We start from the raw sequence: 24,978 nt of genomic DNA, 5'->3' as shown, positions 1-24,978 counted from the left end.
GCTGGCCAGTGGCCACCCCGGGCCCCAGTCTGAATTGGGTGAGTGGCCCAGCATTTGAAGTAGGTTAAATATTGCCTCCACTGGACTCAAAAAGATGCCTTAGCCCTTTTTTTTTTGCTGTCCCTTGGCTTATGTCTGAACATTTCGTTCCATGTCCTAATCCTGCCCGCCCCCCTCTGAAAAAACACCTCGTCCCAGAGGCTGGTGGAGCCTAGTGTCCAGAGGCAGGGGAGGGATGAGCTGGGGGCTGCTCCTGGTCACGTTCTGACACTCCATGAATGAGAAGTGAACTGGTCCTCCCAAATGGCAAAGAGGCTGGAGTGGAAGCAACAATTGTATCTGTTTAGTGAAAACAAAACCAGTTTTACAAAGGGCTTTGCTGGCTCCCTCAGACCTGGGTCTTAACCTCCCAGAACAGCTGTACCGGGGGTGGGCCGTGAGGACAGTGGCTCAGCCTGGTGGCCACCAGCCTTGCCTCTGATGGCTGGGCCTGTGTCCCCCCACTGCCTGTAGAGGGCAGAAGAATAAGCAGAAGCGGACGCCCAGGTTGGGGTGTTGGCCTGGTCTCCACAGAGGCCATTTGTTCCACACAACACTCCTCCTCTGCTGCTTGTTCTGAACAGCTGTGTGAATCCAAGTGTGGACACTCAGGGCATGTGGAGCAGTTATAGAAAGAGGCAAAGAGGTCCCTGTCAGGGCTGCCACCACCACGCCACAGTGTCCTTTGGGCCAGCTTCTGCCATTTTCAAACAGCTCCTCAGGCCTGAGAGCTTGAAATTACCTGGCCCTGGATACCAGCGAGTGAAAACCCACAGGCCACCAGCAGAGGACTTTGTCAGGCCAGTGGGACATAAAAGACTTGGTACTTCCTGGCCCCATCACTGACCTAATTTGTTTAAGCTGAATCTTTTGTGGGGCCCTTTTTGCCTCAAGGCTCTACAAATTCTTGTTGGTCTTCCAGATCTCTGGGATGGCATCAAAATACCTCATTTGGATGTGTGTGTTTTACCTACACAGCATGTATGTGTTATCTCCATGTGGACCTGCTGGTGTTTAAGGCCCTTTCCAGATGTGGAGGGTGTTGTACAAACAGGTCCACAAGTGGTGGGCTTGGGGCTTGGAATGTTCGCTTTGCCCTCAATTTCTCCTCCTGTCTTCAACCCTGGCTCTCCTTAACTTTCCAGTATGGAAGTCTCGATTTCCAGAAACTTCTGAAGATTATTAAATAAGCTTGGGTTTTGTGGATGGTTATGGTTGGGGAGGAGAGTTGTTGTAGATGGAAGCAGAAGGAGAAGTTTTTGCTTAGGTGGTTTTGACTTTGAGAGAAGGGAGCCTGCTGAACCAAGGATCATCTGTAGTTCATCCACAGCAGACTTGGAGTTTCAGAATCACATCTTCCAACAGTCCTGTTTGTGTTTTGGTGGTTTAATATTTATTGCATTTTCCTGGAGATCGAAATAATCCATGCTTGTGGTAAATAAATTCAAATGAATTTTATCATTATCAACAGAAAAGTTGATGAAGCCCCATCACTATGCGCACAGGTGCACACATGCACGCCCTTTCTTCAGTTGGAGGTAACCACTGTTAAAATTGGTGTGTATGCTCCCATTTTTTCCTATGCATTTACTAACATTGATTTTCATGGTAATAGGAATGTAATAGAAATGTAATTGAACTCTGTTATTTACCAGAAACTTGGCATTTTCACTTAACTGAAAATCTTATTGTGTATGTGTGTAGATCTACCTCATCCCTTTATCACGGCGGCATGGTATTCCATTGTGTGACGTATCACAACTGAAACAATTCCTTCTTGATAGACTCTGGGTTGTTTCTATTTTCAGTATTGCTGCAGTGGGCAAATCTGCACATAAGTTTTTTTGAATTGGTTATATGTGAATAAAATCTTAAAGAGTTACTATGCCATATGATTTTTTTAAAAATGTTATGGTTCTGAGAAAGCAGTGTTCTGCCCCTTCCACACTAGTACAGATTAGACCTGCCATGACTTTAGTCAAGGAGTTCTTGGGGGGTTTAGGCACTTGGGGCCTGGTGCCCAGTGCCTGTGAGCTTTCTGGGGACCTACAGAAATGTTCAAATCTGAAAAACAAGTGATGACTCTACATTAAGAAAGTTGAAAATAAAAATTAAGTGGAATTAAATGTCTTAAAATGGATAATCCTGTGAAATTCATTGTTGTTAAAGTCAATATTTACTTTAAAAAATACTTTTCTCATTCCATCATAAAATTCAATGATTCCACAAGCAAATTCTAAAGATTTTTTTAATTACAGGAAGAAATTATCTTAAATATGAAAAATAGTTTCATTTTAATGTATTTGGAATGCTATGGAAAAACTTTCAAAAGTAAGCATGCCGAGGGCCAGCAAATGTTTTAAAATAGCCCTGGCTAGAGGGGGCCAGGTGGAATGGATGAGCAACATTTCCAGAATATTATTCTTCAGGCTGTTGAAATAATATGCCTCTCAAATGATTGTGCTAGGTGAAGAAGCCAGACTCAAAAAGCTGCACACTGAGTGATTCCATTTATGGGACATTCTGGAAAAGGCAAGCCAGGGATAAGAGCAGGTCTGCAGTTGCCTAGGATTAAGGATGGCTACAGAGGTTTAGTATGAGGTCATTTTGGGGGGTGCTGCAATCATTCTGTGGCCTAAATGTTTTGGTTGTATGACTTGGTGCCTTTGTCAAAACTGTACACCAAAAAAAAGTACATTTTATTGTCTGTAAACTTAAAAATTCATTTTAAAAAATAACAATAATGTGCAGGGGCCTAACAGCGTCCCTTTGGACTTCAGGCTCAGATTAGCAGGAACCTCGTCTGCCCGCCTCTGACTTTTCCTGATAGTCAGGACTGATGGTCTTCCTTGGATAGAAGTGCTGGGACCCGCTTCAGTTGCCCTTGGCCAGCTGAAGACTCCAGGCATTCAGGGCACACTTCCGTCTTTGCTCCCAGCTGAGGGACAAACTCCACCTCATTGCTATGCCTCTCCCTCCTACCCCCGTATCAGCAGGGAGAGGTGAAAAATAAGTTCTGCCTTACAGTGCATGGCATGTCTGTCCCTTGTGTGTCCCAAGGGAAGGTTCTCTGTGTTTCTAGACTTGGACTGACAAAAGGGTTGCTGTCCCTTAGCATCTGACCGGGGTTTTTATGCACTGAAAGGAATGCTTATAACTACTTATGTTTCAAATAATGTCTTCATTATTAAAATTGTACATTTAAAAATCTCATTTGTGTCTTAAAGATCAATTTACAAATCTTGTATTCATGGCTGCAAACTAATTGATTTTGTATATAAATGTGAATACTTGCTTAACTTTTGATTGATGGTCAACTAATTCCGAACTTAATGGGTTAACAGTAAATGTTGTTTACATGCTTAATCTAGTTACCTTAAACAATTCAGACTCAATCACATTCTCCATCTGTTTGATTTGCAAATATGAAAAATCTAAAATCTGATGAAACTTTCCTAAGCACTTGAAAACTAATAAGTCTAAGTCTAAACTCATAAATTTAATAAATTGAAATTTCTTAAATGAAATGTTTTAAACATTAAATTTTCTTGGACATTATAAAATTAAAATCATATCTAATCTTAAATTCCTTTAAGCATTTTGATTTAAGTTCAAAACATCAGATCCTCTTAATACATTACGTCCTCTTTAATATTTCAAATATCTAAAAATATGATCACCACAATCGGAAACTTATTACCCAATTTGATACAGATTATTGAGATCATGGTTTAGTTTACTTGCCATAATGTCTGTGTGGGGGGTTTTGTTTGTTTTTGCTTTTATTTTTTGGGGAGGTATCAGGGATTGAACTTGGGCACTCAACTACTGAGCCATATCCCAGCCCTATTTTGTATTTTATTTAGGGACAGGGTCTCACTGAGTTGCTTTGCACATCGCTTTTTGCTGAGTCTGGCTTTGAACTCGTGATCTTCCTGTCTCAGCCTCCCAAGCCACTGGGATTACAGGAGTGCACCACTGTGCCTGGCATATCTGTATTTTTTGACACCCCACCAAGGGGAACATACTATGCTTCAGCCTAGAACTTCACTATATTCGTGGTCAGATTCCCCGTCCCCCATCCATAACGGGATGGCAAGTGCTCTACAGCTGAGCCACATCACCAGCCCTTTTGTACAAGTTTTAATTGCCTGATTTGCATGAATTGAACTTGTGTACCCACTGCAGTTCCTCTACTGCCTCCTTGGAATCTTCCTCCTTTTAACTGATTACCTTTTTTAAAAATCTGACTATAGCCACTTATTAGCATGGTTTCTCATATTTTGTTCTTATATATCTTTGTGTTGAAGGGAATGCAAAACACAAGAACTGTAGTGTTTGATGCATATGTCTGTGGGAGACATGATTTTAGGTTAATTTGGTCTACATGACCTTTGAAATGAACACTGATGTCTGAGATGAACTTTTGCTCTCCATTTATTCATTGACTGCCTATCATGATGGTGGGTAGTGTGCTAAGTCCTAGGATACAATGCACAGAGAAAGACACAGTCCACATCTGGAGGGAGCATGCACAAACTAAGCCAGAGGAGCAAACCCGTTAATTTATGTTTTCCCTACCTTTTATGGAATAATCGTTACTGTGACCAAGGTTGTGATCACAATACACCTCAAACTTTGACATGAGGGAGAATGGAACACAGTTTATGCTGATGAGTAGGTGAGAGAAGCAAGCTACTTCCTTACTTTCATTTCCTTGGTCAGTGTGTTTATTTAGGGTCAGGGTCAGGTTTTCATTTTAAGTGGAACAATTAATGAGAGAGCATCATGAGAACAAACCTGCATAATAAGAGACTTGACAGAGCTTTTGTTGGCCAATGACTGGGATATAGCTGCCCTGATTCTGAGCAGAAGAGCATCTCTTTCAGCTGGGTGGGCTTGGACCTGGAGACCAGGAGAGACAGAACCAGGAGCCCCAAGTCCATGACTCTGATTCATAGAATCAACACATACTGCATATCCACTTACAAATGCAAGCATTTGGGGTTGGGGATGTGGCTCAAGCGGTAGCACGCTTGCCTGGCATGCGTGCGGCCCGGGTTCAATCCTCAGCACCTCATACAAACCAAGATGTTGTGTCCGCCGATAACTAAGAAATAAATATTAAAATTCTCTCTCTCTCTCAAAAAAAAAAAAAAAAAAAAAAAAAAGCAAGGATTTGGTTTGGGCACCAAGATATATCTCTGAGCAACACAGACCAAATTTTTTCTCCTAGAAACAACTGAGCAGTAGGGGGAGATGGACAATAAGCAAATAATTAGACTGTGAAGTGGTGATGAGTGCTATTTTAAAAATCATAAAGCAGACTAGGGGGAGAAGAGTAGGTAGCATGTGTTGAGGGGGGATGCTGGTTCAGATTAGGTTGTCAGAAAAGCCCTCTATAAGGTAGTATAGTGGGTTGAGTTATGCTCCTCCCAAAAAAATTCATGTTCACCTAGAACCTCTAATGCAACCTTATTTGGAAAGGATTTTTGCAAAAGCAAGTAGCGAAAAGACCTCAAAAATACACTGGATGTGGGGTGGGCCCTAAGTCCAGTGACTGACATCCTAGGAAGGAGAGAGGACACTGAGAGAAAACAGCCACATGGAGATGGAGGCGGAGTTTGGAGTGATGCTGCCACAAGCCAAGGAATGACTGGGGCCACCAGCAGCTAGAAGAAGCCAGAAAGGATTCTTCTCTAGCATCTTTAGAGGGAGCGTGGCCCTGCTGACACTCTGTGGACCTCGCATCAAGAACCGTAAGAGAAGAAATTACTGCCGTCTTGAGTCATGCAGGTGTGAGAATCTGTTATGGCCCCCAGGACAGTAATGCAAGTGGCATCCAAGTGGAGCTCTGAACTCGGAAAGGAGCCAGCCAGCCAGGCAGGACCAGCTCAGGCAAAAGCAAAAGCAAGTGGGGTGACACCAGCCCAGGGGGGACATGAGGAAAGTGTGAAAGGCTTCCAGGAAAAAGATGAAGGAGGAAATAGCAAGGATTTGGGTTTGAATCTAACAAATGGGTGGCCATTGGAACAAAGAGCCACTAAAAGGATCCCACTGGCTGCCACCAGTGGACTGGACTGTGAGGTGGCAAAGGTGTAAGTGAGAGAACGGAGGTGGCTGCGGTAGGGGCACAGGCAAGAGCAGCTGGTGGCTGACTAGGGCCTTGCCACAGGTAGTGCCGTGACCAGACCAGAAGGTACTTAGAAGGTAGAGCTACAGGATCCATCGAGAAAAAGAGGAGCTCTGGCTGACTCCAAGGATCAAGTTGGCATTTACTGAAATAGGCAAAACGAGGGGTGGAGCAGGTTTGGGTAGTGGATGGTGGGGAAGGAAGATGTAAAACCTATTTTGGAAATATTAAACTCAGGATACCCATCAGGCCTCCCGGCCACTACTCCATCGTCTAAGAAATGGAGTAGTGCCAGGTGCAGTGGTGGACACAGATAAATTATCTCTTTGCTGAATGGCTTGTGCTTAGAACTTTCATTAACCATCCCTAAGACACCCCTATATTTTTATTAACTACAGATTTATCTCATATCCATACTTTTTTAAAACTTTATTTATTTATTTTTTATGTAGTGCTGAGGATAGAACCCAGTGCCTCACACGTGCCAGGCGAGTGCTCTACCACTGAGCCACAACTCTAGCCCCATATCTGTGCTTCAATCCTCCTGATAAATGGTGTTAGGTAGGGAATTAGTTTTATTTTTCTCTTTAAAGTAAGTCAGTTATAGCCAGGCGCGGTGGCACACTCCTAGAATCTCAGCGGCTCAGGAGGCTGAGACAGGAGGATGGTGAGTTCAAAACCAGCCTCATCAATGGCAAAGAGCTAAGCAACTCAGTGAGACCCTGTCACTAAATAAAATACAAAATAGGGCTAGGGATGTGGCTCAGTGGATGAGTGCCCCTGAGCTCAATCCCCAGTGCAAAAAAAAGTAAATAAATTTAAATTCCTATGAAAAGATGAGCCAGCGTATTAGTAGTCAGAAAAATGATAACTAAAAGTCATTTTATATGTATTTTGAACTTACAAAATTTAAAAAGTAGAATAATGCTGAGTGACGGGATGTGGGTGTGACTACAGAGACCCTCTTGCATTGTCGATGAGAGTGTAAGTAACTATGCTGATTTAGAAAGTCATTTAGCATTTAGTCATCTTCAATGCATGCACATATTATGACCTAGAGGTTCTGGTACTGGATGTGTGTGCAACAGAAATTCTGACATAGGTCCTTAAGGGGACATGTATAAGTATGTCCATTAGTAAAGGAGTGGACAGATAAAACATGGTAGATGCATTCGGACTTTAGAGCAATTAAACAATAGATTTGATACGCACTGGTCCAATGGATGGATCTTAAAAACTGTAGTGCTGAATAATGTGTTTTAAGGGTCTTTTGAAGACAAAAGTCTTATGGGTATCTGTATATATTTATACATGATTAGGTAAGGAAAGAGAATTGATTCATTTAAGGGGACAGGTAGTGAAGGCAGAGCAGGAAGACATGAATGGACCACATAAAGATGCGTACATTTTTTTCTGAATGGTGAGATACCGAGTTATTGCAAAGTTATTTTTCATAGTTCCTCAATAAACCCATATCACCTTTTTTATTTTTATTTTTTTATAAAGAGAATCTATCAGTCCTTGGACAATTTTATTTATTTATTTTTTTAAGAGAGAGAGAGAATTTTTTAATATTTATTTTTTAGTTTTCGGTGGACACAACATCTTTGTATGTGGTGCTGAGGATCGAACCCAGGCTGCACGCATGCCAGGCAAGCGTGCTACCGCTTGAGCCACATCCCCAGCCCCATATCACCTTTTTTAATCAGAAAAAAAATAAACTCACATAAAATAATCAGATTCAGAACCTTCTGAAGTACAATGACCACCTTAATTTTCTTCTATGATTATTGGCTATTTGGTTTTCTACTTCTAGACCTAGTACTAGTAATTTTTCCTAGAAAGTACTTTATTTCACCAGGTGCATTCCTGTAAACCCAACTATTTGGGAAGCCAAAGCAGGAAAAGCCCAAATTCAAGGCCAGAGAGACCCTGTTTCAAAGTAAAATAAAAATAACTGAGGATGCAGCTCAGTGATAGACACTTGGTTAGCACATGAGAGGCCCTGGGTTCAATTCCCAGTGCTGGAAAAAAATAATTTATTGCATATAGATTTTCAAAGAGGTCAAGTTGTATACAGTATTTGAATCACCATCACCATCACATCAACACTCATCTATACTTCTCTTTCTTAATGTTTCTTAATTGGATTTTCCCCTGAAGGAATTTTGAAAATCTCCCCTCCAACCTCCCCCCCAGCCCACCCCCGAAATGTATAACCCACTTTGGTGCCAGCAACCTATGGGCAGAAACCAGGCAATGGTTTGGGGCCATGGTTTATTCTGGCATGGGACTCTGTGAAATAACCCTGAGTTATTCAAGGGGGACAGACTTGCCATCAATTCATTTTCATGAATAACTTAACAATAAAAAGTATTTTCAATAACTCTTTAAAAACAATCAAGTTAAATCCCAGTACCCTAAAGTATACAGGCTCCAGAAATTATTGAAAAATAATAGCTTCATATTAAAAGTTTTACCTTTATACTGTAATAAGATTTATACTTCAGCAGCCCCAGTGGTGCATGCCTATAATCCCAGCAGCTGGGGAGGCTGAGACAAGACAATCAGGAGTTCGAAGCCAGCCTCAGTAACAGTGAGGTGTTCAGCAACTCAGTGAGACCCTGTCTCAAGATAAACAAAAATAGGGTTTGGGATGTGGCTCAGAGGTTGAGTGTCCCTGAGTTAAATCTCAGTACCCATTCCCGTGCTCCACAAAAGATTCATACTTTATCTGGGCACAGTGATGCATGCCTCTAATCCCAGTCATTCAGGAGGCTGAGTCAGGAGAATTACAAACTTGAGGCCAACCTCAGCAATTTATCAAGGCTCTAAGCAACTTAGTGAGACCCTGCCTCACAATAAAAAATAAAAGGGGCTGGAGGTGTGGCTCAGTGATGAAACACTCCTGGGTTCAATCCCCATGCAAAAAAATTCATATTTTCCCTCTTGTGTCTAAAAATTCTGGCTGAGTTATTCAAGGGATTGATGTGAGGATTACATGGGTTAATACAAGTCAGTGCATTTAAAAAGTGCCTAACACATAGTAAATGCTCAATTTACTGCTATAACAATAAAAAATTGCTAAAATCTTTTTAGCAATTAAAATCTTTTTGCTAACATCTGTCAGCCATAATACCCAGTACAGGCCTAAGCATATAATATGACATTTAGTAGATTCTCAGTGACTGATTGTTGTCTCGAACATTTGGAATTTCCTTCCACACGTGAACTATCATAACTTATTTTATGTTCTAGACATTGAGGCTTTAAAAAAAATCAACTCAAATCAATTCAACTTTATTTTGATTAATTTTATTAATATCTGCTGCTATCTTAATGTTCAGGCCTTTTGGGTTTTTAATCAATGCATTTTAAGGCAATACATTTTCCTCAGAGTATTGCTTTGACTACATCCCATTCAGAGTGACCCTGTTCATAATTTAAGGCCATAATGTGTATAAAGCGCTTATGACAGCTAGCGTTCATGTCAGGTAGCTCGCTTTAACTTTATCCTGAACTCAGCCAACAAGCATTTATTTGGCACTCATAGGACACGGATCAGTATGGTTAGAAAACCTTTTAGCCTCGCTCCTTTCCTTTGGTCCCTGTCACTCCACCTTACTCTCTAGGGGGCGGAGCCTGGCCATCACGCACCCTCGCTTCACTCCCGCCTTGTTCCCTTGACACCACGTCGTCACTAACAACACGTGCCGTAATCGTCTGTCTCCTTCCGCTACCTGGTAGCAAATCCGGGACTTCGATGGGGAAAATAGTTCCTTAGCAACAGAGTTCTTCTCACGAGGGGCGGAACCGGGGCGGGGCTTACGAGTGAAAGGAACCGGAAGTTGCTTTCTCCGTGGCGGGACTGGGCCTTGAGCTCCCGGGGGGCGGGCTCAAGTGCGCGGAGGGATCCATTCCAAGCTGAGGGCGGCCCTCCGCCTCCATTTAAGGCTGGGAAAGAGGCGGCCGGCGGCAGTTGCTGTGGTTTCTGGCTCCAGGTGGCCTTCTGGGAGCTGACACTAGCAGACCTAGAGTCCCGCGTCCGAGTTGGGCCGTCGGTGGCTGCAGGTCCGGAGATCGAAATTCAGCGTCCCCGTCTTGTCCTGGGCCGGCCCCTGCTTTGCTTTTGCCACTTACATCTCCCGGGCCTAGGCCGGCTCCGGGTCGGCTGCGGAGCAGGCCGCCGGCGAAATGTTCAAAAACACGTTCCAGAGTGGCTTCCTCTCCATCCTCTACAGCATCGGCAGCAAACCTCTGCAGATCTGGGACAAGAAGGTCAGGAGCGAGGGGTAGCGGCGGCACGGGGTGCAGAGGCTGCACCCCATCGTCCCGGGACTGGAGCGGGCAGTAGTTGTGTCGAGTTGGGGCCTGGATGGAGCAGGAGGCCGCTGTTGTACCCTGTCTCCAACTTGGCGTGGAGCGCGGGAGGGGGTGCATGTGGGCGAGCGTGCTTAAGACGTGGTCATGCAGTGGGGTTGATGTCACAGCATGGAATGCATCAAGTTATATGAGGAAGCTTTGGGACGGCACAGATGAGAAGGACTTACGTTTACGGACTCCCCAGATGTTTACTGATGCCCTAGTTTGTACCAGGCACTTCTGTCACTAGACAGAGAACCTTTGTTCTGGACACCCTTATAAAGGAACCCCACGGGACAGGCCAGCGATTCGGGTTTCATTCCATTGCTCCTTTCCTCTCTGATCCCAAACAAACTGGTACTTGGCCACCTTTCGCACTCCTCCACATTCACTGTAGCTCGGGGTCCTATGGAAAGCTGGAGCAAAGAGGATGACCATCAAAGTCTTGCCTGGATGAATAAAGTCAGCCAAGTGCAAGCTTCATTGCTTTCATTCAGGTATCCACTGCATGATATTTTCACTAATCCCAGGAGATGATGACCCTGTCCACTTTTTGGAGATATTAAGATCTAGCTGTGAGTCAGCCTGCATTTGGTGTTTCATTTCTCACAATTCCCAGGCAGTCAGTCAGCTGAACCAGTTTTTTTCAATTTTTTTTTTTTTTAGTTGTTGACCTTTATTTATTTTATTTATTTATATGTGGTGCTGAGAATTGAACCCAGTGTCACACATGCCAAGCAAGTGTGCTACTATTGAGCCACAGCTACAGCCACAGCCTTGTACCAATTTTTTAATATAAATTAAGGTAGGCATTCTATTGGAGAAGCCAAGGGCTTTAGGAAATATCCTTAAATTGCCCTCTCCGGAATGCGTGGAGAGAGTTGATATGCTGAATGGTGTTTTTATGTAGGTGCAAGTGGGATGGTATAAATAAGCAGAGTTAATTGGTAAGGAAATCAGGGATTTTGTGTTTCATCTCATAACATCTTCCCTTATCAGCTGAGAGCTTTGGTTCAAATAGAGGTTGGGTTAGAACATGGACAACCTTCTGCCTGACATCTCTAAGCAATTCTGTGTTCTGAGATCTGCTTTAAGGGATGCTTGTTCGTAGCATCGTTTGCATAATGTAGCTGAAAGTTCTGAATATAATGAGGTTGGGCCTTTGCATATATGAACAAATCTACCAACATTTCTCTTTCAGATGATTCTATCCACAAGCCAGAGCTAATTCCAAGAGTGTTATGTAGGAAAGCTGTCCTTTAACTTTTCTTCTGTTACTGAGGTTTTCAGTTCTATGGTTTTGTTTACGATGGAATAAAGCAACATAAACTCTATTGCACCTCCACAAAGAGAACCTGGAGTATTACCTGGAGGCTTTGTAAGGGAGATGGCTTCATAGTATTGTCACTTGGCTCAGTTATAGGCCATTAGAAGACTTGGAAAGGGCCAGGCGCTGTGCTTTGATTGCATGACTCAAGAGGCTGAAGCAGAGGATCACAAGTTCAAGCCAGCCTCAGCAACCTAGGGAGACCCTGTCTCATAGTAAAAAATACCTGGGGATGTGGCTAAGTGGTAAAGCATCCCTGGGTTCAGTCCCCAGTACCAAAAATAAATAAATAAGACATAGAACAACCTTGTGTGCCAGATGAACGCGGAAACCAAATGATAACAATTGTGTCAGTATAAGGCTATTGGAATAGAGAATGGGACTTGACCTAGGAGGATAGGTTTTCAGAGCAGGTCCATTTGCTGACTGGAAGAATTGAAGTTTTGTTAGGTGAAACTTTTATCAGTTTAATGTTCTAACCTTTACAGACTTGATTTCTGTGGTGTGTGTTTTATTTTCAAATGAAACTTTTTGACTAGTCAACATGTTTACACACAGAACATAAAAGCAAAGTAACCATGGTGCACTGTGTCCCTTAACAACGCCACTAGAGGTCGGATGGTACCCTAATGACATAAACACATGTGAAAACATTAGATTCATTGGCAAGGTTACATGGAGTAAATTAAACAGACATTCTGACAAAACCTTTAGAAGAATACTCATTTTAGGCAAAATCCTCACAAAAGCAAAAGTTGATTGTGTATTGATTGAATTATTTGGACTAAATTCAAAAGAATTTAAGGGAGGGTGTTTTTTGTTTTTTTGTTTTTGCCTCCCTGGGGCAAGGGCAGAAGAGGGAGAAAAGGGGAAAGTTTGGGGTCATATCCACAGGCTTTTTGTATTGGTGCTTTTTTCTTGCTATATTATAAAGTTCTCAAAGTGTTGGGAATCCATTCTAGTCAGGGAAACACTGGGAATTGATATACTTATCAAAGATTTATTGCAACATCTAAGTGACATTGTGTATACTTGAGAAAATACAGAATTAAAGAAAACATTTTCCCTGCTCCTAGGGAATAAGGCAAAGGTGTAAGAAGGGCAGAGTTTGATAGGGGCAAATAGTGCTGTCCACATTTATCTAGACGTGACTCTGACCTTGGCTAATAGGTACATATTGACTGCCATGCCTATTTTTAGTTATTATTTTTGTTTCACAAATGTTTACTCTTTTCTTTTTTGATCTTATAAAAAGTGGGCTTCTTTTTAGCTTCTAGTAAGAATTAACTTGAAAAATTAGACCTGGCCCCTATTTAGGTTCTGTATGTCTTTATAAAGATGAGAAGCTAATGCCATCCTCACAGTACTGGCGACTTTGTGAACTTTGCTTTTGTTAGTATATCTTGCTCATAAATGTAACAGCTGGGATTTAACCAAGACTTTGAAACTCAGCCCCTCCCCCTCCTGTCCCATCTCACCTTTCCTGTCTTAAACATTATTGTCATGGACAAGTTAAATCTAGTACATACTTCTGTAGCTCAGTATAACACATATAGCAGTTTCCTATCTATTTTTATTTCCCACTGGACTGCAAGTTCCTTCAAAGGAAGAAACCCCAGTGCTAGGGTACAGCCATACACCTTGGATTACATCCTAACTGTACTATACAGCTAGAAAGATTAAATGAAGATGTGTAAAATGCTTAGCAATGGTTAGTACTTAAGTTATGGCTTACAGAATTTAAAATGGCAGGGAGCTGAGTAGTTTGCTTAAGACTAAAATAATAAAAAATTTATAACAGTCCAGCATTCAGATGCCTAGGAATTGGAGCACAGCAAAACCAGACATGTGAAATTAGAGTAATTTAGACATTGCATTATGGCTTTCCTGGTCTAAAACCCTTAATGCGACTGTAAGGCCGCGCAGCCCATGGTCTGGCGCCTGCTTCACTAGTTCTTCAGGCTCACCTTTCCTGTTCTCCCTCTTGGCAGTATCCTTCTACAGAATGAAGAAAGTCCTGCTCCCTTCCACCTGAAGCTTTTGCAGTTGCTAGTCCCTGCTCATCCCCCTACCTGTTCATTAGTCCTCAGGCCATAGTTCAAAGGCAGGCTCTCAGAGGCCTTCCTTGACCCTGTGGGCTAAATTAGTTTAGTTCATCTACTCATAGGATTTTCTTCTCATCACTCTTGAAATTAGCTTGAGATGTGGCTACACTGAGTTTTCTGATAGCTGTCATTGTAAGTTTTCAAACCAAGAGCTGAGAAGAAATTCGTTTTGTTGTTATTGTTTGTTTATTAAAAGGAATGTTATGTTTAATGTAAATATTACTTCTGTCTTTTAAGGCGAGTACCTGGAAGTTCTGTTCTCGCTCACGCCTGTGTAAGACATTATACAATTTTCAGTCTTCGCTAGTAATATCCTCAATGTCCCTGACATGAGATTAAGTCATGATTGCTGTTCTGTCTTCCTTTCTGTCAGCTGCTGTTGTTTCTACCCTATTCCAAAACTAACTATTAGAATCCATTTTTTTTTGTTGATGTTATTACTGGATTGTGTTAGATTCCTATTCCTAGTTCCTAATTTTAAAAGTGAACACAGTCCTTCAGAAAAAAGTTCCTGTACCCTAAGTTTTAGCAAACCTTGTTAGTGCATGTTAAATTGATGCAATTTCCAGTAGCAGGATTGCATGCATTTGGATATGAAGGTGGTACAGTGACCTTTGCTTTCCCAGGTCAGTCAGTTTGGGTTCTTCATTATTCTGAGTAATACCTTTTACTGTGATTGGATGAGTGCACAGGTTTTGGTTACCCTTGCCCTTTCAAGGTACATGATTGCCCTTATATTAACTAAGGAGTTATTTGAATGTGCCCAGAACTGTAAAGCACAGCAGAAGAGAGGATGGCCCTGGGAGCCTGAAGGCCCCCGCTGTGGTGTGCAGTCAGAGCTGTGCCCGGTTCTCCCCCCAGAGGGCTCCCTCTGCCTGTTTTCTGACTTGGAGCCGGCCCCTAACCCAGGGCAGACACTTCACTGCAGAAAGGACAGCTCTAATGGCTTAATGTAAACTGGAACATGTGTCATTAAGACGAGGATGCCAGATGGCTGAGGGTTCAGCTGCCTGCCACGATGAGTGGGTGGAGCCAGAAAAATGAAAGTGGGGGCAGGGGAAGGGAATGGATATGGCTTCTGTGTTATTTTTAAAACACTCTGTAGATGAAGAGCACTGGCCAGCTTCCTCCCTCTCCCGTAGTATTTTTCCCCCTCAGCTTGACCTCCTCCCTGGGGCTTAGACTGAGAGAAAAATCACTGTTCTCTATTAGTTGCTGCAGCAACCATGGAAAGCCTGGGAGTGACTGTAAATGGGCTTGAAGGTTTGTTCCGTCTTGGTGCCTGGAGGCTGAGAGGCAGCCTGGGTTCTGAGGCTCTAGAGAGTCCCTGGGCAAGGGGCAGGAGGAAGGCGTTCATGAAATAAAAATAAGATTATCAGGCTGGGGATATAGCTCAGTTGATAGAGTGCTTGCCTTACATGCACAAGTCCCTGGGTTCAATCCCCAGCACCAAAAAAAAAAAAAAAAAACAAAAACAAAAATAAGATTATCTGTAATTGTGTGCGTGACTGTGTTTTGTTGAGGAATAGAACACTTGGAGATCACACTTTGATAATGAGAAAGTGTCATGAATGAAAACGAATTGACAAGTCAAAAGTAATTGCTATTTATGATGAGAGAGGGAGGTCAAAATAAAACCCTCTTCCTCTGTGAGCAGAGCTGAGCAGAGCTGAGCAGCTTGTTTACCTTCACCTAAAGCCAGGCCTGCCAGTGACCTCCGAACTGGAAGGAGCTGAAGGAAGGAAGTCGCTGCTTTCTGAGGACATGCAGCTCATTGTGCGAGTGTATAAGCAGCAGGTCTGAGGAGGGGGGCTACCAGATTGCCAGGGTAGTTGGAGGCCTCGCCTCAGATTGTGCCCTCAGTTTTCCCCCTGCTCCTGGCTTTAGAGCCTGAGAAGAGGCTCAGGGAAGTTCCCCGCCTAGTGCTATCCCTGATTCATCACCTCCAGCCCACTCTTCTTCCAGGGAATTTGCACTGGGAGCCCTTTCAACTCTAAAAAGGACAAAAATCATAATTCTTGACAAATCAACTCAGTTTGGTTGCAGATCCTGAGAAGCTGGTGATGTGGGAATACTTGTTGTGGGAGCTGAATTTTCTCCTTGGGCAAAGCACTATTTAATTTGTCTCATCAGCAGCCAGTTAAAACTCTAGAGACTACCCGGAAGGCTGAGGCAGGAGGATCACACGTTTGAGGATGGCCTGGGCTACTTAGCGGGGCCCCTGTCTCAAATTTTAACAAATACAGTGACAAGGGAGTGTAACTCAGTGGTATAGAGCTTGCATAGCATGTGCGAGGCCCTGGATTTAAACCCCAGTGTCAGAACAAAAACAAAAACTCTTGCCGGGCACCATGGCACATGCCTATAATCCCAGTGGCTCTGGAGGCTGAAACAGGAGGATCTCGAGTTCAAAGCCAGCCTCAACAAAAGTGAGGTGCTAAGCAACTCAGTGCTGGGGATGTGGCTCAGTGGTTAGTGCCCCTGATTCAATCCCCCTACCCACCTGCCAAAAACAAACAAACTCTAGAGAGCCTAATGCACAGTCCTTCAACAAAGCTGTCTTTATCTCTGGGTTGTCTTATTTTTTCAGGATGTATTAATTCATTCTCTGAGAGTTAATTTGGTGAGTGTGGTCATTTTAGTGCTGCAAGAAACCTCTTTAGAAGGCTATTGAAAGTCCAACTTGCCTCTGGGGTGGGCAGAAGCGGAGGAATACTGCAGTCTATTCTGGCTTTGCCAGTTGGCTTCTGCATGCAGTGTAAGGCTTTTTCTTTTTTCTTTTTTTTTTTTTTTTGGTCTGTGAAGACCTGAATAGGTCAGGTTTTCTGGAGTATCCAGTGAAGTCATCTGCTTCAAACTTGGAGATGGGGAAAAGGCAGATTCCCTAACGTTTCCTACCTGCGAGATCTGGCTGGTCTTTCTGTCTTTCCGCAGCTGAGGGAGGCCTCTTGTTGACTCTGCCTCAAAAGCTTTGGGGATTTTAGGTTTGAGGCCACACTTTAAAACAATGTTGGATAAATAGCAACCTGTTGCCTTCTAGCTTTGATAGCTTTCAGTATCTATCTACTTCTTAAGTCTTTAATTTAACCATTTATTTGATCTTTACAGTATGTACCTTTTTCAGAAAGAGTGTTTATATTATTGAGAATAATTTAGTGGAATGTTATAAAATTGGTGTTTGCATTTTACTGGGATACTGCCAGCTTTTATCAGTGGGGCCGCATCCAATCATTTGGAAATAAGCTTTTGATTAATTCCTCCTTCACCAACAGTCTGCCCAACTTTCCACAGAAAACACAGGAGTAATATTGCCACTCTGGTGGGAGCATCTGCTTGGGGAACGAGGTGGGCAGTGTGGGCATGTTCTGCAGACTCAAGCCTTTGTGCTCCTAATCTCCTTGGAAAGAGGCCCAGAATTCAAAGCAGGAGGGCACTGAATGTCACCAGCTTTGTTTGAAAAGCATTTCAATGTGACGTTTGTGTCTTGAGAACCCAAGAAATGCTACATTGGCAGAGATTGGGACCACGGAGCTCAGCATTCCATCTCTGATAATGCTCCAAAGGGTGTTTGGTGGGAAGGCATTCTTCGTGCTAGCAGCTCGTGGGCTTGGGGAAACTCCCCAGGACCTCCAGCTTCGTCTGGTAGTCACACTGGGTATGTTATCCAGGAATGTCTAAAACTCTCCTTGAACCTATTCACATGTGCCAACTCTTGGGGTGACAAATTCCAGAAGTCAGCACATATTTGAATGCTTAGTTTATGCCTAGCGTAGTACTGGGCACTATGGAAGATGGACAATGCTTGATGCTTGGTCCCTGCTCTTGCCTGAGCTTTATTCTTTTTTAATATTTACTTTTAGTTGTAGATGGACACGATACCTTTATTTTATTTATTTTTTTTTTAATGTGGTGCTAAGGATTGAACCCAGTGCCTCATACATGCTAGGCAAGCGCTCTGCCACTGAGCCACAATCCCAGCCCTGAGCTTTATTCTTTCTCAGTTGCAGTTATGGGAAAAAGTGTGAGTATTGGTATCAGGTGTCACCCATGGAACAGCAAGCACACCGTGAGTGGATCAAAACCAGTAACAGAGCTCATAGAAACTGGTGTCTAAAACAGAATGTCATGTTAATTATCTATGTAGAAAATGCAACTGTCAGATTCAGCGCTGCGTTCTCTCCCCTTATACAAATTAGTGGAAGAAATTGTAATCAGAAGGCTGATTAGTGAATAAGGGGAGCGTCAGTCAGTGTGATTGAGGCATTGAATATTACAGCCCACCACAGCCATTTTCACCGAAAAAGACCTGGCGGAAAAGAAGATCACATTTCTTTCTGATGTATCCTGTTCTAAATCTGGTTGATCTTTTCCGTGTGTTAGAACATTCAGCACTGCTCTGCTCTGTGTGTATTAGGTGCTTAAACATTTAATATTTGAAGATGATTGTTCATTCCCAAGTATTGCGAGAGAAGTAATCCATATCATGTGCACAAACAGTACAGCAAATATCTGATGAAGTGCTAAATTGGTAGTCTAGAAAACATGAGCCAGGAAAACAGAGGTCGCCGTGGGCTGACAGTGCAGCATGTTCAGCATCTGTGTGTGACCCAGATAGGACTTGAATTCATATTATAAGTATAAAAATGAAGGAAAAACAGATAAGGAAGTGACAGCAAGCCCAGGGCAGTCATACTCTCACTGTTTAGTTGCCATCTTCCTTTCTAGGTGATGCCCAGCATTTCATGGACCTTTTTTTACCAAAGAAGTATATGGGGCCGTGAAAGGTCCAGTAAATCCTGAGTCTCCTACTTAGGACCTGTCATTTGCAGTTCCTGGGTGCCAGTGTTCACGTTTGTAAAATGAATATCGTACTACCTGCCTTCTGATTTTTGTCATTGCTGTGAGGGTTAAGAAAATACCTATGTGAACATTCCTAGTACAGAACAGACACTTGGTAAAGGGTAGCTGTATATAAATTGAGTTTGTTTCTTATCCTGACATTCAGATTGCCAAGCTACCTGGGCTGCTTGTGGTAGTTGACGGGACCCTGTATAGGGGCAGTAGTGTGGCTTCCTTGGTATAGGAAGGCTTGACATACTGTCTCACAAACTTTTGTATTATGTCCCTTGGGCAACTGCGGTTTTCCTTAAATGGTTTCTTAAAATCTTTAAAAGGTTGTTGCCAAATATTTCTGTACATAACTAATCTAATTTTTTTCCTTGAAGGTACGGAATGGCCACATCAAAAGAATCACTGATAATGACATCCAGTCCTTGGTGCTAGAGATTGAAGGGACAAATGTCAGGTAGGTGGCCTGCTATGTTCTCCCAGAGGCATGTTATAGCAAGGAAGCAGCGCACCATCGAGGTTACTGGCACTGACTGCAGAGCCAGCCTGCCTGGTGCGACTCCAGGCTGCCACTCAGAGCTTACCCTGGGGAGTTGCTTAACCTCCCAGGCTGTAGTTTCCTCATTTGTAAAATGGGAATGATGACTGTACATGTTCCTCACAGGGTTATTGTGAGGATTAAATAAGTGAATATGCATAAAGCACTCGGAACCATGCTTAGCACATAGTAAGCACAAAGTAAGTCTTAGGTACATTACTAGTATTAACCAGATTCTGGGAGGAGTTGTACTGGCTGTCCACTGGGTGGCCAACGTGGCCAGTGCCACAGTGGTCTTAATTGTGATGTTCTGTCATTTCGTAGTTCTCTTGGACCAGAATTGAAGTCTTACTCACTGGTGGGACTTCCTGCGTTCCGCTGGTCTGGCTTGGCTTTTCAGACATTTTATTGTTGGTGTGTAGTCTTGTGTTAAGCTTTTGTTTCTGAGTCTGGCAGTTTTTAAAGCATCGGCTGGCTGAAGGGTCAAGGGATTCCTTGGATGCTTTACCTGAATCTTTTAGATCTACTTTCCAGTTTTTCCTCGAGAACCGTGTGTCGTTGTGCATAGCACAAAGTGGTTTATTGGTATTTCCTTTCTACAGTACCACATATATCACATGTCCTGCAGACCCTAAGAAGACACTGGGGATTAAACTTCCTTTCCTTGTCATGATTATCAAAAACCTGAAGAAATATTTTACCTTTGAAGTACAGGTGAGTTGTGCACATGAATGTGTCCACTGTTGGCTATACCAAAGACAGATCCTTTCAACTTTAGGAGAAACTGACCCTATCAAAGTATTATCCCTTTTCATGTATTCTCCTGCCTCTACTACAAGCACAATGCAACCTTTATTATTATGATATAAATTTGGTGTTAATAATCAATTTAATTAATTTAATTCCAGTTTGTTAAAGAAACAGTAAACTACTAGAAGCTCTAATCAATAGCTACAGAGATTTTAAAACTTAAAAGATTAGCATAGTGTCCTTTGGGGAGTAATTATTTAATACTGAGTTCTTCTCTGTTTTACTATTTTTGATTTTTCAAAGGGAAGAAAGTTTATTAACTCACTCTATAGTTTGAGAGCATGCCGAGTGTGTCTCATGTCACAAGAAGCTGCTGTTGACTTGGCAACAAACAGCATAAACTTGGTACTTCCTGGCCATCGGTGGTCTGTGGTGTGACCTGTGTCTAGTCTGTTTATTTTCTTCTGGATTTTACCCTTGGGAAACTGGGCCATAGGAGCTCAGGTCCTTGTCTTCACAAGGTTGTTTGATCCTGCCAATTGACACCATCCTTCTCTGCGTTTCTTAGGTACTAGATGACAAGAATGTGCGTCGGCGGTTTCGGGCAAGTAACTACCAGAGTACTACCCGGGTCAAACCCTTCATCTGTACCATGCCCATGCGGCTGGATGATGGCTGGAACCAGATTCAATTCAACTTATCTGACTTCACCCGGCGAGCGTATGGCACGAATTACATCGAGACCTTAAGAGTACAGGTAGAGTGCCTCTCACCGATGGAGCTGCCAGCCGGGGGTGTGGGACATGTGCTGTGTCCGGTGATGGCTTTTGGCCCATAGGGCAGAAGAGTGGGGGTTTCTGGATAAAATTCCCAAGTCACTGTCCAAGGGCTTTGGTCTCAAAAAGGTTCTGGAAATACTCAGAAGTCCACTATTACAAGGGTAAGTTCCGCAAACAAAATACCTGTGTTGCTCAAATCTACCCCTCAGCCAAGCTGAAGGGATGCCAAAGAGATGAAGTTTTGATAGTGCCATGAGAGGGCCTCTAGGAGAATCCGGAAAAGAGGAACGCGTGTTTCACCTGCCCAAATGGGTCTTGCCCCACAGATCCATGCAAACTGTCGCATCCGACGGGTTTACTTCTCAGACAGGCTCTACTCTGAAGATGAGCTGCCAGCAGAGTTCAAACTGTACCTCCCAGTTCAGAACAAGGCCAAGGTAAGGCACCTTACAGACAGTCAGCTGGGTCAGGAACCTCGGCCTGCAGAGAGTTCTGGTCTGGTTCAGCTGCGGGGCCTGCCTCAGGGAAGATTTGGGGAGCCATCGGAACGCAAGCTCTTAGGTCTCCTTCTAACATCAGCTCTGAGTCAGCACGGTTCTGTTACTGCAGTCTCCACCTCCACCAGTGACCCTGCCCCTCTCGAGGGGTGTCCTGCTGCTTCCTGCTTATGGCCTTCTTTGAAGAATATCCTCCACCTGAACCTCTTTATCAGCCCCAAATCCCCAGCAGTCAATTGGCTCTCCCTAATGCAACGGTGGGTGCTTAGGTGCCTGCTTGCTGCAGATGTGGGTTCACCTCCACTGCCAGTGTCCACTCAGGTGTCACCAAAGGTAGACTGGTGGCATTGATTGTCTGTTTTCTAATAACTTGAACTGATGCTTTTTTTCTACTTTTTTTTTTCCTTCAGCAATAACTGGAATGCAACTCAAGGGATAGACCCTGGACACGATTCTTGGTTTTAAAAGGAAACTATCTGGAGGACAATTGCGAAACCATTTATATTAATTCATTGGGCTATGGTTAGCTTGTTGTGGACACCAGTGACCATGCATTAACTCCATCATTGATTGCACTGTAAGTCCACTGGGGGATCAGCAGCGCTGAGTGACACACGACTGCTGGCGCTTCTCCTGCTGTCTGCCCCAGTGTGTGGGGAGATACTTTTACCATGAACTTACAGAGTTAAAGATGTCCTAATGGCAATTTCAGACCAATATTTCTTCCTACAGTTTATTCTCTGTTTTATATATTATCTAAACATATGTATATGTGGTGTAATACTCATAATCTGGAAATGAATAAAATGTTTTATTCTTGGTTTGTAAATTTCCTCCTTGTTTGCCTTTTTTTAAATGGCGATGTTCCTTTCTTTTGTGATGAAAATGGAGCCATTTCAGGCCAGGACATATCTCTCATTGGAGTGCTTAGAACAAGTGTTCACTGAGTTGGGACAACTCTCAAAATAAGTGAAAAAAACAAACAGTGGAATCATCCTACGAGGATTTGGGTCTTCAACTGAGTTCAAGACAAAACGACGTAGTCCACATTGCTCTTAATACTCGGAGGGGCGGGGGTGGTCGTGGCTCAGTGGCAGAGCACTTACCTAGCATGTGTGAGGCACTGGGTTCGCTTCTCAGCACCATGTATCAATAAATAAAGGTTCATTGACAATTAAAAAAAAAATTAAAAAAAAAATACTATGGACAGCATCATCTCAGAGGCCTACATGTTTCTTGAAATGATCTAGTATTCCTCCCATTGGAATGGATCACCATTTCCCGATTTTCAGATGAAACTTGCCACCCTGATTCTGTAATTTGGGGTTTTTTCCTATTTTTTTTTTAAATTCATTTAGTTGTAAATGAACACACAGTATCTTTGTTTATTTTTGTGGTGCTGAGGATTGAACCCAGTGCTTAGGCACAAATAGTTAAATTCATAAGAGTTACGCACTTTTATATAATGTAATTCTGCGGAATGTGATGTTCTTGGGAGAAAAGCAATTTGGAGACACCGAAGAGAGTGTAGATGAGCCTAGATGATCCTGAAGGACATGGGACAGGCACAATGATAACCTCTTAGCTGGAGGGATTCTGTATTTTCACTCATATTTTTTTATATTAAACATTTTTGGAAAAAGTAATATCTACATAATAAAAATTTCAAAGTTAAAAAAGAGCAAAAGTCCATTCCAGATACCAGGCGCCCCCAGTCACTCCCTCGAGACTTGGTTTCATTCCATAGGGATTGAGACTGGAATTTGTGGGCACCAGCCAATGGCTTTGGCTGAAGTTTAAAAACACTAAGTTCTGAGATTTGCCATTACTGTTGCTGCCTTCCTGAGAAGCTGGATGGGAAGAGTCAAGTTCTCGACATCCTTTCCCCCCTTTACCCCGAAGTGTGCTCTGGGTAAGCGTGATGGAATCTCCTGGGAGGCAGGACAATGGAACTCCTCCCTCCATTGTTCCCTCATCGGGCAACACTGAGTACTGGTTTGTACAGTTGTCAAGGACTTCAGTTAAGATCCACTATCTTCGTGCCATCAAGCTGACTGGAGCCACCTTTCCACCGATGTTGCCCCCGTCCTTCGGGAGTCCCTGGTAGTTCAGCTCCGCAGAGCACCTGTCAGCCCAGGCGATGGCTGGCCTCTTTAAAGGCCACCCCCAGCCAAATCTGAGTGTTGTCTACTTCGTCCTTAAATTTATGTCAGCCTCCCCACTGTTGGACTGTGTGCCTGTGTCCCTTGCTTTTGGAAGTTACAGTAGGAATCCCTCTCAATGGGTGGGGGTGCGGTGGCCCGTGACTTAAACAGCTTCCCGTCTCTGGCCGCTAGCTAATGAAATCTTCCCTGCAATCTGTGGTCTGCTGTAGGATGAAAGATGCTTTTGTGGGGATGAGAAAATCCCAGTTAGCTTTTCATCTCCTCTTGGTGCCAGGACATCAGTGAAGCGCTCCTGGAAGTCCAGAGAAACAGTGAGGCTCTCTCCTGCTCACAGAGCCCCTTTCACCCCGAGGCACTTGTCAGACCCACAGGAGTGACCTCACCGCCCTCTGTGGGGTGGCGGCCGCAGCTGCTATCTTCCCAGATGCTTCACATATCCATCCTGGAGGAAGTGAGGGGGCGCCGAGGGTGACGGCATGTATTATCTAAGCTGGAGCCAGGCCAGTGCCAAGAGTGGCATCCGCTGCTACACGGCCTTCAGCTTTCCAGCTCACCAGGGAGATGACAAGCTGCGGGAGGAGGCAGGGGAGGACAGGCTACAGGGCTGAAGGCCCCATCGTGGATCTTGGGCCAGGATGATCTTGGCTCTTGGTAACTGGAGCAGGCAGAATCGCATTTCCAGCTCGAAAGCCATGATGGAGTAGCTTTCTAAGTGGGAGTTTAGTTCCCGGCATGAACTCTTAAGGCAAAACTTGGAGCTGCTCCCAACAAGGCTCCCCTGCAAAGAGAAGATCCCCATGGCCCTTATTTGCCAATGGCCTGGTGTCCTGGCCTCTGGCTAGCCTAAAGCCTGGCCAGGACCAGCACTCTCCTGTATTTCCAAGGGATGCAAATGCGCCAGAGGACAACCCCCAAACTGGTCCCCAGCCCCTCAGTGGCTTCAGCCCAAAGTTCTAAGTGCAGGAAATTCACTGAAATAGATCTTGGAGCTCTCGTGGTCTGTGTCCCTGTCCCCCTCAAGCCACTGGCAGGGACACTTCTGAAGCACAGAAAAAGATGTGTTAGCCATAAATGACACTGAGGAACATGAACCCAAGTCACCTGACAGGAGGCGTAGGCCATCCCTGGCCTCCCTTGTGTCGGCATCCTCTGCCCCTAGGACTGGAGTTGGCTCTGCCTTGACAGTAAGGGCTGGCCTGATCACTTGATCAGAGTCTCATTAGCTGAACTCCAGGACCTGAGGCTGAGGGTAAGAAGCTCAGGAACAGGGCTGGGGTAGTGGCTCAGTAGTAGAGTGTTCTCCTAGCACGTGTGAGGCATTTGGTTTGATCCTCAGAACCACATTAAAAAATAAAGTTATTGTGTCAATCTACAACTAAAAATATTTTTTAAAAAGCAGCTCAGGAACAAAGGTTTGTATTTCACTAATGGATCA

The 24,978-nt window shown here is 43.7% G+C and overlaps 1 protein-coding gene across 1 annotated transcript; it reads left to right on the top strand.

The window, feature by feature from the left end:
- Nucleotides 1–10,115: 10,115 nt before the first annotated feature.
- On the top strand, nt 10,116–22,156 carry Cfap20 (cilia and flagella associated protein 20). The gene is made up of 6 exons (XM_076838321.2): nt 10,116–10,450; nt 19,192–19,271; nt 19,955–20,066; nt 20,671–20,859; nt 21,208–21,318; nt 21,789–22,156. The coding sequence occupies exons 1-6, from the start codon at nt 10,367–10,369 to the stop codon at nt 21,792–21,794; spliced, it is 582 nt and encodes a 193-aa protein (XP_076694436.1). The 5' UTR covers nt 10,116–10,366; the 3' UTR covers nt 21,795–22,156.
- Nucleotides 22,157–24,978: the final 2,822 nt, after the last annotated feature.

This window comes from Callospermophilus lateralis, chromosome 18, assembly GCF_048772815.1.
Source record: "Callospermophilus lateralis isolate mCalLat2 chromosome 18, mCalLat2.hap1, whole genome shotgun sequence".
Lineage (NCBI taxonomy): Eukaryota > Metazoa > Chordata > Mammalia > Rodentia > Sciuridae > Callospermophilus > Callospermophilus lateralis.
Note: the sequence above shows the minus strand (reverse complement) of the source record. Positions and strands in the feature narration are given on the sequence as shown.